At 54.8% G+C, this 15,656-nt stretch overlaps 4 protein-coding genes across 4 annotated transcripts; 2 read left to right on the top strand and 2 right to left on the bottom strand.

Annotated features, from left to right (window-relative positions):
* Positions 1-3,349: 3,349 nt before the first annotated feature.
* N0V96_011743 (uncharacterized protein) lies at positions 3,350-3,907 on the top strand (the record flags this gene model as incomplete). Its single annotated transcript, XM_053198244.2, has 1 exon — positions 3,350-3,907. The coding sequence occupies one exon, from the start codon at positions 3,350-3,352 to the stop codon at positions 3,905-3,907; it is 558 nt and encodes a 185-aa protein (XP_053044292.2).
* Positions 3,908-4,319: 412 nt separating this feature from the next.
* Positions 4,320-6,044, bottom strand: N0V96_011742 (uncharacterized protein; the record flags this gene model as incomplete). The annotated part of the gene is given in 5 exon segments (XM_065759375.1): positions 4,320-4,424; positions 4,482-4,871; positions 4,889-5,349; positions 5,406-5,442; positions 5,502-6,044. The coding sequence occupies 5 exon segments, from the start codon at positions 6,042-6,044 to the stop codon at positions 4,320-4,322; spliced, it is 1,536 nt and encodes a 511-aa protein (XP_065612097.1).
* A 1,707-nt stretch (positions 6,045-7,751) lies between these two features.
* N0V96_011741 (uncharacterized protein) lies at positions 7,752-8,700 on the top strand (the record flags this gene model as incomplete). The annotated part of the gene is made up of 2 exons (XM_065759374.1): positions 7,752-7,755; positions 8,168-8,700. 2 exons carry the CDS (start codon positions 7,752-7,754, stop codon positions 8,698-8,700), a joined length of 537 nt encoding a protein of 178 aa, XP_065612096.1.
* Positions 8,701-9,574: 874 nt separating this feature from the next.
* Positions 9,575-10,885, bottom strand: ecm33 (cell wall protein Ecm33; the record flags this gene model as incomplete). Its single annotated transcript, XM_053198247.2, has 3 exons — positions 9,575-9,857; positions 9,910-10,765; positions 10,831-10,885. 3 exons carry the CDS (start codon positions 10,883-10,885, stop codon positions 9,575-9,577), a joined length of 1,194 nt encoding a protein of 397 aa, XP_053044295.1.
* Between the last annotated feature and the right edge of the window lie 4,771 nt (positions 10,886-15,656).

Below are 15,656 nucleotides of genomic sequence, written 5' to 3'. Positions count from 1 at the left end.
TCGCAAGCTGCGCCATAGCGCTCGACCGTTGCGCGTTGATCCGCCACGCCATGGCCCCACCCGCCGCCTGAACGCCTTGTACGCGCCGACCAGCACCGCCGCCCGCCCCGTCGAGCTGGACTGCGCGCCCACGAGCCAGCAGCAATACGACTCGCCACAGCGAATCGTAGGCCCCGTATAACACATACAGCACCATGGGTCCGGCGGTCGACGTCGTTGTGCCGCCGTCCGCGCCGTCCGCGCTACCCGGCACGCCCTGTGCGTAGTCGACGTCCTGCACGTGGGCCCCGGGCCTGCCGCGCGTCCTGCCACCGCTGGACCGGCACGCCGCCCCAGGATGGCCATGCCCAGTGACGAATAGGACGGCCCAGCTGAGAGGCGCGCCCGGGCGGTCGAGCGTGCGGTCGAGGAGGCCGATGAGGAGGCTGCCGAGCATTCCGGGCGAGCCAGAAGGTATGGTCAGCGTCGAGAGGAATGCGCCGCGACATAGCTGACAGTGTTACAGTTCTCGCCATCAGAAGTCCAGAAGCTGCAAGCTCAATTGCGGGAGATCGAGGAGAAGAGACAGGAGGGCAAGCTGTTGACTGCGGACGGGAAGACACCGGGCGGATTTGATGAGGTGACCGCTTTGCTGGAAAAATGCCTGCTGTGGTCTGACTTCGTTCTTCAGAGGTACAGGATACGCCATCGCCCATGAAAACGTCGCTAACTTTACTCAGGAAAGGAGTGATTCCCTGACTCTTTTCAAGCCAACGTATGACATCTTGTTCCGCATTCGCAACGAACTGGAGAAACTCTCGATCACGCAAGCATGGTCCCTTCGTGAAGCGGATCTCTTTGATTTCCAGAGACAGCTGGACAAGATCGACGAGAGCAGAGTCGAAGGCAACTGGGTGGATGACGAAGGCAAGCCTGCAGAGCTCTACGTTCAGCGTGTAAGTCAGATGAACCCATGTTTTGACAGAGCTCCACTGACACCAATGACAGACAATGCTCTATCTCATCAGAAGAAGCTACGCCTACATCTACTCGTTGATGATCTCGTCAGAGCCTGTTTCGGAAGCCTTGCTGCCGATCTACAACCAGCTCCAAACGCTCAAGCGATGTCTCATCGAGGTCAAGAATAGCGGTGGTGTTCAGTCTGTGAGGGAGCTGTACCCTTACAGCATGAAGGTATGCTGTGCTTCATCAACGAGTTGAGCCAGACTAACAAAACTGCTTGCAGCTGCACTCGATCGACAACATGCGTCAAGATGGCAAATTCATGATCAACGACGATATCCCAGAAGGGCAGGGCAGTGTCACCGAGCTTCTTGCTGAATGTTTTGAGCTCAACTATGAGCTCAGAGTCGCTGCTGAGGAGCAGGCCGAGGCTTGATGAGGATGAGGAAGAGACCTGTTTTGTTTGGCGTAAACGGACTAGCGATTTGTATCATGTCGGTCTTTGTGTGATTCTCTTGGCCAGTGAAACTGTGATGGACGCAGTTTAATGGGAAATGGTTAAATGGGACGAGGCAAACTCAAGTGTACTCAATTATGGACCAATGACATGATTTCTTTCCACATTTGGAACCTGAGCTCGGAGCCCCCTTTCTGCCAGAGATCGGATGGCATCTCAGATAACGACAGTGCGGTGTTCAGAAGCTGCTCCCGACCTACGGGGGCTCTCAATTTACATCAGACCTTGCAGTTCGCCAATAGCCATGTAAATCGTGGAATGGCCATGGTCAGATTTAGAGGCTACCCCGGGAGTCTATCGAGACCGCATGATCCTGTTGCTAACTATGGGTGTCGTTTGAGAATGTCCAGGCTTTGTTGGCTTCTCTTGAAGGGCCATGGATAGGATGGCACTGTCCCAGATCTCGACATGAGGTCCGTGATCTCTAGAGAGCTCGCGTGTAGTGGATGTTGACTTTTCCATTACTAATGTACCAGACTCTTTAGATTCGTACCCATCACCGTTGACTTTGAAGCTCAAGATAGCGTCGGTAGCTTGCCATGTTTCGATTGACAATTGGGTTCACAGGCGGGAATGCAAGCTGGTATTCGGGTGGTAGCCCAGCCCAGCGACTGCTGGTCGAGAATACCTAGGTCGGACACAATTCGAAAGGCAAGTGCGTGACTGACATGGCACCCATCAAACATTCAGGACAGGTACAGAGTGAGTGAGCAAAAAGGTGTTGAAACCTCGTCGGTGTTGTTGAGTCACCCTATTCCCCAAATCCCCGGTACCATCGGGGCATCGGCTCCAGCTTTTAACCCCAATGAATCTTTATCCCCTACCCCCGAAAATGGCGAAATTCCCGTCATCCCCTCGGCCCAGCTCCCGAGCCCCTCTTCCTCCTCCCGAATGCCAATTGAGAAAGAATTAAATGCTCCGGAATTCAAGGCCCCCTCCTGACCCTCCGTCCTCAACACCGCTGGGGCGCTGGGAGAAATCCCGCCCGCAGCGGGGCACACAGCTGGCTACAGTCGGTTCACGCCGGGTTCGCGCACTTCGCGCATTCGAGCTCAACCCCGAAGCTGGGAGCAAGGTCCCAGTTTGTTGGTCTGGGTTCAGATACCTACCTAGGTAAGGTAGTATGTCATCACAGGGCAGCTTCTCAGCCTCTCTGCTCCCCCCGGGCGGCGCGAGCAGCTCGATGGGGACCTGCGCCGGTCATCGGACCAGCCGAGACTTATTTTTTTTCCAAGATCCCATCCCGACCAACCCCCCGCCGTCTTGTGATGCATTTCCCGCTCCACCGAGGCAATTGTATCGATCCATGTCAGGCCAGTGCCGAGCAAATTGCTGAGACTACCACCAGGACCTGTCGCACTTCGTACCTTACCTTACCTTGACTCAATGGGCAGTGCGGGCTTGCACAGCTCCGAGGTGAAGAGCGAAACGGCGAAACGGGCAGAGTTGGAGCTGGGTGAGCGGGCGCGCGGTCTCCACCGAGTTCCCGTATCTTTGTTAGTGACACTTGGGATCAGTCATATAATCACTCATCCACATATCGCGTGAGACGGGATTCCAGTTTTGATATAAAAGAGGATTGGGAAGGGCACTGGGAGAGAACCTGAATGTGTTTCCTACGATCTGTAACTACACAACTTTTACACAACTCACGATCAAATAAGCTTGACATTCCCATCCCTTGCATCACCCATCTGCAAGCCATTGACCATCTCACCGATAGAGGTCTCACAACTACTTACCTTATCTCACCTCACTTTACACATCACACTACCTTGTACCAGCAACTTAACCTCCGAACTCTCAGCAATAAAGCTACACACCAACCTTGCATCCCACCACAGATCAAACCCAACCTCACACACCGCCCAAAAGCAAATGACAGTCAGGATGTCCTCTGCCGAAGACACATCAGCGCACAAGCGCAACGCCTCGGCAACAAGCGCAGTGCAAACCACACCACCACCCGCAAAACGCCTTCCTCCTCCCACGGCATCCTCATCCTCTTCAGTCGCAGCCCTGCCCCCCTCACGCCGCGAATTCCCCCACACCATAGCCCTCGTCCTCTACAGCGACGGCGGCGCCGACGGTGACTTCACAGCCACCACGACCGTCATGGGCGCCTTCGCCGCGCTGGCGGACGCGAATGCCGAGGTGAGGAGGATATCGAGGGAGTACGCGCTGCACCAGGGGGACGGTCTGCCGGAGCCCGTCCCGGCGGACGGTGCCGGTGAGAGGGACCCTGTACGATGGAACGGTCCCGAGGGGAACTCGTGCTGGGTTGAGTTGCATGCCGTGACGCCAAAGAGTATCGTACCGAAGTCTACGTCTGCGTCGCCGCAGCAGAAGCAAGAAGGGGATCAGCAGCCAAAGAAGCTTTATGATTCTGATGAGGGTGAGGATCCTGATCTTGACGATGAGTTGGATGAGGGGGGTCACTACGACTAAGGGAGATGGTTTGTTCTGTTTTCTCCTTTCGCGCTCAAGTTACTTGGGATAGGAGGATTCCCTGGGTTTTACGCCTGGGAAGGGTTCATGTTCATGGTTGGCGAGATGAAGGCCCCATGAATGTGCGGCGCTGCCTGACGAGGTTCATGAAGAACTGGTCAGGTATTATGGTTATGACGTTACGTGTGTATGCGGCGGGCGTTCTTATAGATATTGGAAATCCCTCTATTCTATCTTTCTTTCTAGGTATCTAAAAAAAACAAAAAACACACAAGATCTCTCATCTCTCTCTACATTGTCTTTCACGCCAGATGTATGTGAAATCTACGAGAATACCCCTTTCTACTGTCTTACAACGGTCTAAGTTCGCCATGAGCATGGCTGAACCTCTATGGTCTACCCATCGGCTGGTCTACAACTTGGCCTTGGGGGCCTCTTGCTGCTGCATCTTCTCGGCGACGATGCGGCGCTGGATCTTGCCCGTGGCTGTCTTAGGCATCGTCTCGGTGAAGTAAATCTGGGACTTTTGTTAGTCGATGTTTCTAGATGATCTTATGAGAGTTTGTCGACTCACCTTCTTGGGAACCTTGAACTTGGCCAGCTTCTCCTGCACCCAGCCCTTCAGCTCCTCGCCCTTGAGCTGCTGTCCCGGCTTGAGAACGACGGCAACGCCAATATCCTGGCCGTACATGTCATCGGGGATAGCGAAGCTGACGGCCTCGGAGACGGCAGGGTGGCGGGTCAAGACGTTGTCGAGCTCAATTGGGCTAATCTTTTCGCCGCCCTTGTTGATGAGCTCCTTGATACGGCCCGTGATGACAATGTAGCCGTCCTCGTCCTTCTTGCCCTGGTCGCCCGTGCGGAAGAAGCCGCCCTTGGTGTACGACGAGGCGTTGGCAGCGTCGTTGTTGAGGTATCCCTTGGTGACGTTCTCGCCACGGATGCAAATCTCGCCCTCTTGACCCTGAGCGAGCTCGTCACCAGCGTCGTTGAGGATGCGCACGTCGACGCCCTGGCCGAGGCCGACGGTGCCGGGCTTGCGCTTCGCGGGCGGGAGGGGTTGGAGGTCATTTGGTGGGCGGCCTCGGTCATGGCGTAGGCCTCGAGGACGGGCGCCTTGTAGGTCTCCTCGAGCTGGTGGAAGACGGTGGGCGACAGAGGGGAAGAGCAGGAGCGGATGAAGCGAATGGCGGGCAGCGGGCTGGGCGTCGGGTTCTTGAGGAGGATCTGGTGAATGGTGGGCACGGCGGTGTACCAGTTGGCCTTATGGGTGATGAAGTCTCCCCAGAACTCGGTGGCCGAGAACTTGTTCGGGACGACCATGGAGCCGCCGCAGGCTAGAGGTGCGAGGAGACCGCAGAGAAGGCCATGGACGTGGAAGAGGGGCATGACCAGCATGGTGCGGTCCTCGCTTGTCAGCTGGTATGTGTTCTGGATGTTCTCTATCATTGGTGTTAGCCTGTCATCTCAGTTCATCTCTTGCGAGGTTTCGACTTACTCATCGTTCTGGTCAGATTGCGGTGTGTAAGAGGGACCTACATATGACATTAGCTTTCCCTACTCTTTGAATCTCAGTAGACCAACTCTGACTTACAACTTTGGGTCTGGAGGTGGTGCCGCTGGTGTGCAGAACCAGGGCAACGTCGTCGGCCTCAGCCTTCAACACCTTCTCAGGTGCCTTGCCCTTGAGCTGTCCCAGATCCTTGACATCGAGCGCGACCTCCTTCTTGGTCTCATCCCAATACGTCTCAGCGACGGCGGCGTTGAACTTCTTAGCGGCCTTGACGGCAGGTGCACCGGCGGCATAGGCACCCTTGGGAACAAGCACGATGGCAGACTTGACGTCCTCAATGTAGAACTCAAACTCGTCCTGCTTGTAGGCCGGGTTCAGAGGGGCGGCGATGCCACGCTGCCACGAGGCGGCCAGGAAGGAGACGATGAACTCATATGAGTTGACAGTCGCGATGGAAACGGGGGAGGCCTTTGTGATGCCGATGGCGGCCAGCTTCTGCTGGAAAGCCGAGGTCTCCCTCACCAGGTCGCCGTAGGTGGCAGTGAGAGCATTGGGCTTGGATGGCACAATGACGGCCGTGGAGTTGGCCGGGCCGTTGATGGCGGTTTGCAGAGTCAATGCCATCTTTGCGCACTTGACGTATGAGTTTTATCTCTCACTCTATTGGATGATAGGGTGTGATTGTGCCTGACCGGACGGCAGTTGAAGAGTTGCAACCACCAGCGAATTCGGAGAAGCTTTTGGAGTAAAGTGAGGCAAGGTGGTGGACGATCAGATGAACTCGTCTAGACAAGGATATAACCCGGATGATTGGTCTGGGGCAGACAATTAGGATATTCAAAGAGCTTATGTGAGTTTGCCGTTCAACGGTAACAACCTTGAGATAGAGGTAAAATACAAGTCTACGTTGGTAAACAAAGTTGAGGCACAATGGTCGACTGATAGGGAAACCTGACTAGGACGATGATGTGCTCGGGACCAGCCCAGCCTGGGACAAGCCGGATCACCCCGGTCGGCTTTTTCTTAGCCCACTGCCACATTTGCCCACTGAAGTTGACTGAACCACTGTAATACCCGCCCTTCCCAGATCAACCGGTGGCTCGTCCCCCACGAAGACCCCCGAAGAAACATGGAAGTGCGCTTGCGCGGCGGGCTGGGCGCTGTGCCGGAACGCGCAGGGTGGGGTTTTCAGTGGCCCAGCAGTCTTCGATGCGCTGAAACCCAGGCGGCCGGGCTCCGCTTTACTGGCGGAAGAACGGCAGCGAACCGGTGGGTTTGGCTGATTGCCTTAGGTAAGCCCATTTATTCGTATCCGTTCTTTACGTCAGGCACCTGGCACTTTAAGGTACCGTCCGCAGATTGACTGACATTCGAGGCTCGCACCCCACGAGTGGATCAATCGGGCAAGCTTCCCAGTAGCTTCGACTTCGCCTTGCGAACCAGGCTGAACGTATCTTGTCGTCTCTTTTGCGACAAATTCAACCCTCGCTACTGATACGCGTCCACCACGCAAAATACCACCGAGATCCTTCGACACGTGGACAGACCACCGCTCAAATCCTTCAAAATTACCACATCGCGCCGAAAGCAAGCTCAATGGCCGCGCCGCCACCTCCACCTCCGCCCGCGCGAGGAGGCCTGTCACTCTACGCAAACCTCCTCGACCCAGTCGCTGACCCCTCGGCCACGATCTCGAGCGCTCCCGTCCGCTACAACCAAGACGGTACGGTCGCCGACCCGAAGGATGGGACAGCTGCGAAGAAGCCCATAGACCCATGTATTACTGCCGCTCTCCTTTAAACAACTGTTTTTTGAGGTTCACCAGAAACTTACCTCCCTCCCGCAGCCCTCCGCTTTCAGCCCATACGCAGACCACAAGCAAAGACAGCGAAACCAAAGTCAACCTTCCCCAAGACGATACCGAGCGCGAACGTATCAGCCATCGCCGCCTCTACAGCAGCTTCTTCCGCGCCAACATCCTCGACGACAGCCGCCCAGCAACCACCGCCGCCAAAGAGCACCCTCGCCGACTGGGCCGTGACAGAGGAAGACGAATGGCGCTACAGCGCCAACGCAGGCGCCGGTGCCGGAGGCGGAGGCCATCAGCGCGGCGGCCGCAGGAAGAAGAAGAAGAAGGGCAACAACGACCAGCCCGCCGAGACCAATTGGGACGACATCTACGACCCGACGAAGCCCACCAACGTCGAGGAGTACCTGCGCAGCGATGAGCGGATCCACGAGGTGCAGGAGTGGAAGAGGCTGCTCTACCGACACCGGAGACGCAAGAGTCTGAGCGATGATAGCGACGAAGAGACGGAGCGCCGGCCGGCGATGAGTGAGTCTTCCCCCCATCTTTTGTGCGGAGAGAAGGCATGTTACTTACACGCCCTCCTCAGACCAGTTCGCCCCTCCAGCCGAGTACTCATTCGTCCCCCTGCCCCCCAACATCACCACCCCCAGCCGAACCACGAGCCCCCGGAAGCAGCCACCGGAGACGACGCATACGCCCGCCGTCAAGCCCTTTCCGCGTCCGCACCACCTCCCTCCTCCCCGGCAGCGACAGACGAAGCAACGATATCCCGCGCCCCCGTCCGCTACACCCCCATCCTCCACCAAGCAACCGCCCGCAGACGAAGAAGACCCTTCAGACCCAGACTCCCCACCACCAGCCCTCGGCCTCGGCGCCAGCAGCGCACCACCACCCGCATCAGGAGAACCAACCCCGCGATCCTCCCGCCCAGGCTAAGCCGGCTTCGCCCAACGCCTCATGAGCAAATACGGCTGGACAAAGGGCTCCGGCCTAGGCGCAGACGAGTCCGGCATCGTCAACCCGCTACGCGTACAGGTCGAGAAGCGCAAGAAGAAGTCGGACGCAGAGGGCGGCGGGTGGGCTGAGCCGGGGAACCGCGCCAAAGTCATTGGCGGGAAACGCAAAGACGAGATCGATGGCGGCGGCGGCGGCGGCAAGTTTGGCGGGCCCATGAGCGAGGTTATTGTCTTGCAGCGCATGCTGGATAACATGGAGGACCTGCAGGGCGAGATTGCCAATGGGCTGGGGCAGGAGATTGGGGAGGAGTGCGGTGAAAAGGTAAGGCTTTCAAGTTTTCCCAAAGAGACGCCTGCCCTCTTTGCGTATTCAAGGATGGAGAACGTCTTTGTCGTCTTCCAAATACTGACCAGATCTTCTTGCAGTACGGTCGAGTCGAGCGACTATACATCGACGTTGAGAAGAGACAGGTCTTTATCAGGTTTACAGACCAGGTCTCTGCCCTTCGTGTAAGTCTTTTTTACCCCAAAACAACATTCCACACACATACACAGCAAGAAATGTGCTAACGTAGTCACTATCAATAGGCAGTCAATGAACTGGATGGACGTGTATTCAACGGCAATGTTATAGTGCCGAAGTTCTTCGATACTGAAAAGTTCGACAAGGGTATCTACCAATGACGTAAAACATTAGAAGCCATAAGTACCTATCTTATGAGATGCAAACACTTGATCAAGGTATAAACAATTGGAAGCTCGCTGTCAAAGAACCCATAAAGCGGCATTCCCCGAGCAGGTTGGCATGACGTCGATTCATGTAGCAATTTCACATGAGACATGACTTATAGGCAATGAGATACAGTGGAACGTTAAAAGTAGAAAAAGGTATACACATCATGGATCCTCAATACACACTACAGCCCTCTCTATCTTCGTTGCCTATCGCCTTCTTGTCCGCCATCAATCTCACGCCTCCGCCAGGTATCTGCCGTTGCCACTGCCCGTGTTTAACCACCCATCATCCAAGCTCTCGACATGCCGCTCGACCGAATCCTTTTCCCAAAATCGTCTAGGCGGGATATGTTTTGTGGCACGGTCGGAACCGAATGATGCGGCAGAAACGACGCGACGCGTTGGTCTGTAGGTGCTTTTGGTTCGTCACGCAAAAGAGAGTAAAAAGTCGACGAGGGTCCGTTACATCTCCACCCATCGTCCAGTATTAAGTCTAGAGGTTCTCCTATACGCAGGAGGTTCCCAGTCTAGGGAATGCGTGAGGGGTTTCGCAAGCTGTTGAGACAGGATTGCTGTAAAGAAATTGCACAAACAGTGAAAGATGTATGGAGAACGCCACCATTATCCGAGCCCGTATTTCCAGTGACAGTCGTTTACAACAGCTGAGTGAGACCGAAGAGAACAGCAGCGCCAAGGATGGCGGTGTTGACAGCGACGCTGCCAGCGGCGCCATCCTTGTTGTTGCTGGAGCCACCGGCGGAACCGCCGTTGCTGTCACCGTCCTTGTTGGCGTTGGTGTTGTTGCTGCGGCACTTGTAGTCACCCTGGATCTGGCGGCCCTCCATCTTGTTGAAGACGTCGCAAGAGGTGTCAATGTTACCAGTGGACTGGGTGTCGAAGGCACCCTTGACGTCCTCGAGAGCGGGAAGGTCGACCCTACAAAAATGTTAGATTTATCTCACCAACTACGAAAGACAGTAAAACTTACTCAGTGAAGTTGCCACGGAGGAGAACAGCACCACCAATCTGCTTAAGCTTGGGAAGGCCGTCAATCTTCTGGAGAAGGGTGTTGTTCTGGATGGTAAGGCCACCACCAGTCTTGGTAAGGAGGGGCAGAGAAAGGTTGGTGAGCTCGACGTTGTTGATGAAGGAGACATCACCATCGGTGGTCTGGGTCAAGTTGGGGGCGATGAACTCGGTGAAGGTGTTCTTGTCGAACTTGATGGAGCCGTTGACGACCTCAAGGGAGTCCATCTGGACCTTGGCGGCATCGGCAATAATGATCTCACCAGCCCAGATAAGGTTGGGGAGGGTGATGCCCAGGTCGGGGCCGTTGGAGTTAATCTCGATGGTCTTGGTGGCGTTGGCCAGCTGGTTGCTGTAAGAAACAAGCTGGTTGTTGTTGTTGATGCGGAGGGAGTCGACAGAGGCGACGTTCAGGCCGTCCAAGCTCTTCAGGAAGGTGTCGCTGATGAGAATGTCGTTAACCTTGGTGACACCGGCGGTACCGAACACCAGGGAGCCGAGGGCGGGAAGAGTGACCCAGTTGATAGAGCCGACGGTGGCGAGCGAGGTGAAGCGCAGGTCGGAAAGGAGGGTCAGGCCCTGCATCTGGAAGGTGCCCTCAACGGAGGCGAGAGTGGAGGAGGTAAGGCCAACAAGCTGAGTGACGTTGGTAACGATCAGGTCGCCCTTGATGGTCTTGGGGCCGTTGATATCGATGTTGCCGGTGATGTCCTCGGAGATCTTGACGGAACCGGTGAAGGTAGTGCAAGGAAGGGCGGTAGCCATGGCGGCATCGGTGACGGTAACGGTGGCCGATGAGCAGATGTTGCTGCTCTGGGCTGGAGAAAGCGGATTGCGGTCAGAGAAAGGACATCCTGAGTGAGGGCTTCGAGCAAAAACATACCAGAGGCAACACCAGCACCGACGGCCGCGAGGGCGGTGATGAGCTTGGAGTACATTGTGATTGATTTGGAGGCTGTGAATTTCGGGGTCAGTTTATCTGCTAAGAATCGATGGCTCGCGATGGTCGTTTGAACGGAAAGATAATGGAGGCGTTGATTGATTGGAGTCTACTCCAGGTCGGTAACTCTGAAGAGGTGTTCCAAAAAGCTCGACGTTGGTTGTAGAGGGAGAGAAGGGAAGGGAGTGAAGGAAGTTGACGTCTGCGGGTCAGAGGGAATTGGTTGGATATGGGGCTCTGGTGTTTCTTGTGTGTTTCTGAAGGAACCTGCGAGCGACTCCTTTTTTCCCCAGATGTCGTCGATGGGCAAGGCAACCGACGGTGGAGAGACTGAGGTGTAGTAGGGCAGAAAGAGAGGCTGGTGGGACGAGATGGAATTGGGCAATGTGTTTTTTGGGGCAGGAGGAAGTGAAGAGGAGGCAAGAAGGCATTCCACGACGCGGCAAGCAATGGATTGCGATTTCCTGCCGAGCATTGGCAGCCGCTCTCCGCTCTTCCTTCTCGCCCGTGGCCTCCTTCCTTGTGTTGGGTCTTGTTTTACGGATCGTTCCACGACAGTAACGTACCTTGAATCCACGTGTTGTTTGTTCTTCTCTTTCTCGGTGATGTAGAAAAGGGAAGCTTGTTGTTGAAGGCAGGAGATAGAAGCCTTTTGTTGCGTACAGAGGAGTGAACGAGAGACGGGAATTGAATGTCAAAACGAACAGAAATGAAGCTGTCACGGAAAGGGAAGAGGAAGAAAATGATCTGGGGGAAGGGAGGGATGGAGGAGGACTGGACTGGACTTTGAGTGGTGCCGCTGGTTGGCGTGGACTGGCGCTATGAAGGGTAATAGAGGTATCCGTATCCGTAGTCAGGTAGAAAGGCAGACCCAGGATCCAGGAGGGTGTGGCTGGAAGGGGAAACACTCTTTTTTGGAGAAGGGGGTGTGTAGAAAAGTATCCCGCCGCTGTTCATACATACAACTATGTGTATGGATAGGTACAACAACAGAGAGGCACAGAGGGAGGCAAGGAATGGCCCGAAAGAAGGGGGGTCAAGGCAATTATCACGCTGCTATTCGTGGTGCACACTGCGGGTACGAAGTAACCAAGACAGGGACCAGGGCCGGCGAGGGTGTGGTCAAGACTGGAACTGGGACCAAGAACTGACGGACCGGCGCCTCCAGCAGTCCAAGGTATCCGTAGTCTGTAGTGTACTGCGTAGACTGTTGCCCAGCTTGACGAGGGAGCGAGTGAGAGAGGGAGAATTGAGACTGAAGATGGTGGTGTACGTTGTAGTTAAGCACTCATGCAGCACCAGCATCGGCATCGTCACCATAGAAGGTTCGGTGCCGTGATGCATGTAGGTTGGTGTCTGGTGAAGCTACCAAGTATTTAGTCTGCCATGTTAGTCTCTCAGGTTTGGTCAATGAAGACGCTCTACTTCAAACTGGGCTCAAGTCCTGTAGGTATTTCAGCTGGCACGACGCCGAGCTACTCAACTCAGTTGGGAACTTGAGGCTCATCAATGTGCTACGGCGTCGACGGAAACCCCGTGAGCTGCCGCTGTTATGGATATGGTGTCGCGACTTGCAGGTCATTTGCGTTTGACGCTGGCAGGTTGTAGACAGACACACTGGCGTTGGCAGCGTCTGTGTAATACGTCTATCTGATCATTTGTCTGTCTGTTCAATCTGTCGTGGCTGCAGCAGTCAGTGGGCTGCTTCTCTGGCAGGAATCCTGGGAGGATTTCCTCCAGTGTTCTGAGGAACAAAAGTCCGGGTTTTTTTTTTCTCTCGCCATCTACAGACACGCCCCCCGGCCCCCTTTTCCCGCCAGAGTTTATCTGCCGGCCCCAAGGCCTCAGTCTCCTTCCTCCCACAAGGTAGGTAAAATCTCTGGAGCCTCTGCATGAGGGATCTGCTATCAAGACTTTTTTCTTCCTTGACGCATCAGGATGGAGCAAATGGCCGTAGCAAATATTGAATGGCTTATAATCTGATTAGAGTGATGATGGAATCGCAATGGACACAAAAGCCGGCCGCCATGGCATCAAGTTTCTGCAAATAACCCTGCTTCCACCGGTCTGGCGAGATTTGAAGGTCTTGGTTTCTGGTCTAGCTCCGCCCATCGGGAACCACTTTGGAGCAATCCATCTCCCTCTTTGCACTAGTACAGGGGCAAGGGGCAGAGATGAAGAGTGGGTACCAAATTGCACTGTTTAAGTGGACCTCTTCAGGAAAGGGGGGGTGTTCCTTGCGAAAAAGATACGTTCTCCGTACACACACAATACACACAATTCTCTCCATCTTCCAGAGAGGCACGGCCACAGCGAATAATCACCATATACACATACACACTCACACACTTTGACACGCCAGCATACCTTATGCAGACACACAGTTTCCCGTCAGTCAGACACCTCAATTGACAACAGTCAGCGAAAACCTTACATCTGTCTCCTCTAAAAAGGCAATTCGACTGACTTGACTAGCGAGAGCTGACGTCTCTGCTGATATACAGGACGAACATGCACATGCGCAGTCAAAAAAGAATCAACAGACTCTCGCGCCTACAAAATCTCCCGAGCACAGAGGCGAGCACAGAGGCATTCCTCGTCCAATTCGTTCATTGCCCGAGGACGTGATTCTATCCAACTCTCCATTCTCTCTGTCACGCCTCGACCGAAAATTCTGTCCAAAAGTCAATGCGCTAGGCCAGCCGATGCGAAACCTTCCACTTATTGTGTAGTCTTGGGACCATTCTCGACACGAGCGCACACATTTCTACAATAACGAGTGCCTATTACCTACGCATACCTATTGCCTATGCAAATAATTACTGCGTAGTTGGCAATGTGAGCACAACCACACAAAAGCAACAAGCACGAGCAAAACAAACAACAACACACAGCAGTCATGAATGATCATCCGCCTCGCCGCGTCTCGCCTCCCAGTGCCTCCACAGATCATGTCTGTACCTTACATAAGTTGCTGCACTTGACCCTGCGCAGTAAGGTCAGGCCTTCCAAATTGGAGGTGGATGGACATGGGAATGGCCGACGGACTCTCCCACTCTCCAGTTATCCCGCACAAGGCCCTGCCAAGGTCAGACGCGAGAACCAGCCCCAGTATCCACTGACGAGAGTCTGAGACTTTGCACCACGCCTGCTGGAAAGCCTGAACTCGCAGACGATACCTTGGCCTCAGGCGCTATCAACACAGCAGTAGATTGGTGGTGGGTGGTCACTGGTGAGAGTTGTTGGCCCAGTTGGCAGTGAGGCCCCAGCCGGGACTTCCTTTCTCTTGCAAAAGTGTCACAACTCAAGGACTCCCAATCCACAATGGGCCCTCCTTCCGCCACCAATCAACACCCACCGTCTCGAGCCATGCTTCTTCTGGCAATCAATCTGCGGTCCGACCTTTTTTTGTTCACACACCCACGACACCCAGTCCGTATCGGTACAGATGGGTGCCGCCAACAACCCGCTGCCCAAAAGCTCCCGCTCGAATCATCGAGGCCTTGCTCAGCTGGCATCGAATCCCCATCGTTGATCGCCTCCATCCCAGAGAAAAACCATCGCAAATGGTGCCAAGTTTGTACCAGGTACATTACCTAGCACGCCACTACCGACCGCCGCGAACAAGAAGGAAAAAAAGACGCAGACTACGTAGACCATCCATCCACAAATTGTTTCATCTTCCTGAGCGGCACGCTGTTTTGATTTACAGGTCCGTCAATTCAGGACTGCAAATACCACCAGGAGCCGCTGCAGTCAATGACGCAGTTGCTCGGCCATCCGAATGATTGTGGGCACGGCCATGGCCTGGACTCGACAGAAACTGTGACGAGGGTCGGGAAGAAGCAAGTTTAAAGCATGTTAATAACTTCGGCTCAATCATAGTGTACGGAGTACGGATGGCCACTCGCAGACAGATATCAAATCATGCTTGGCTCGCGAGTCGACCAGGCCTTCAGGCCAAATTTTGCATGGCGGCCTCGATCAGGACTGCAACCCACGTACAAGAAGTTGGCAGTGCAGATAGCGCGACGCGACCAACAAGAGCTTGGCTGTGTCATTGGTCGCCGCCATTCGTCGACGGCTCGACACTGACGGCAGCAAAATGCGGGCATACGGGGGCTTGCTGTGGTCCATCTGCAATCATCGGCTCTGATAGTTAATCCTATCTGCAGTATTGCTGCAGCAGCACGGCGGTGGATGGGACGGAGTCGATACCCGGAACCAACCACGGCGATACAACCCTCATCTTTCATGGGCCCTCACCACCATCAACGGCGACGGCACGACAGTCCACTGTCGTCTCGCGTCGCTAGCCATTCGACACCTACTTACACTGACGCTAAGACCCTTTCAAGAACACGCCAACACTGTTCTACAAAACCAGCGAGCCCGAACTTGCGGAAGGCGGCTGAGCGCTGACGACTATTTGCCTCCCACCAGTCCATTCTCGCCTGGTTTTTCAGCGGCCCGCAACAGCACACTCAGCTGCGACTGGTCGGAACTGAAGCTGCCTCCCAGGTGTATTCTGCCACGATGCCGCACCGAGACAATGAGTCAAAGTGATATACAGGCACACAGGTACAAATCGATATACGAATACTCGATGGCATTCTTGCTACCTTTTCACCCCGACCATCAATGCCTATCTCGCCCTCCCGAAATTTGCCATCTCTATGTTCAATGCAGTCTGATGATCAGCCGATAGATGTCCACCAGAAATAGGAGGTCGGAATGGCAATACGGATACAAGCAATAGACAAGAGAAC

This window comes from Colletotrichum fioriniae (genome assembly GCF_027942845.1).
Source record: "Colletotrichum fioriniae strain IMI 355084 chromosome Unknown scaffold_18, whole genome shotgun sequence".
Taxonomy (NCBI): Eukaryota; Fungi; Ascomycota; class Sordariomycetes; order Glomerellales; family Glomerellaceae; genus Colletotrichum; species Colletotrichum fioriniae.
The sequence above is the reverse complement of the archived record's forward strand: the minus strand, read 5'-3'. Positions and strand labels throughout refer to the sequence as shown.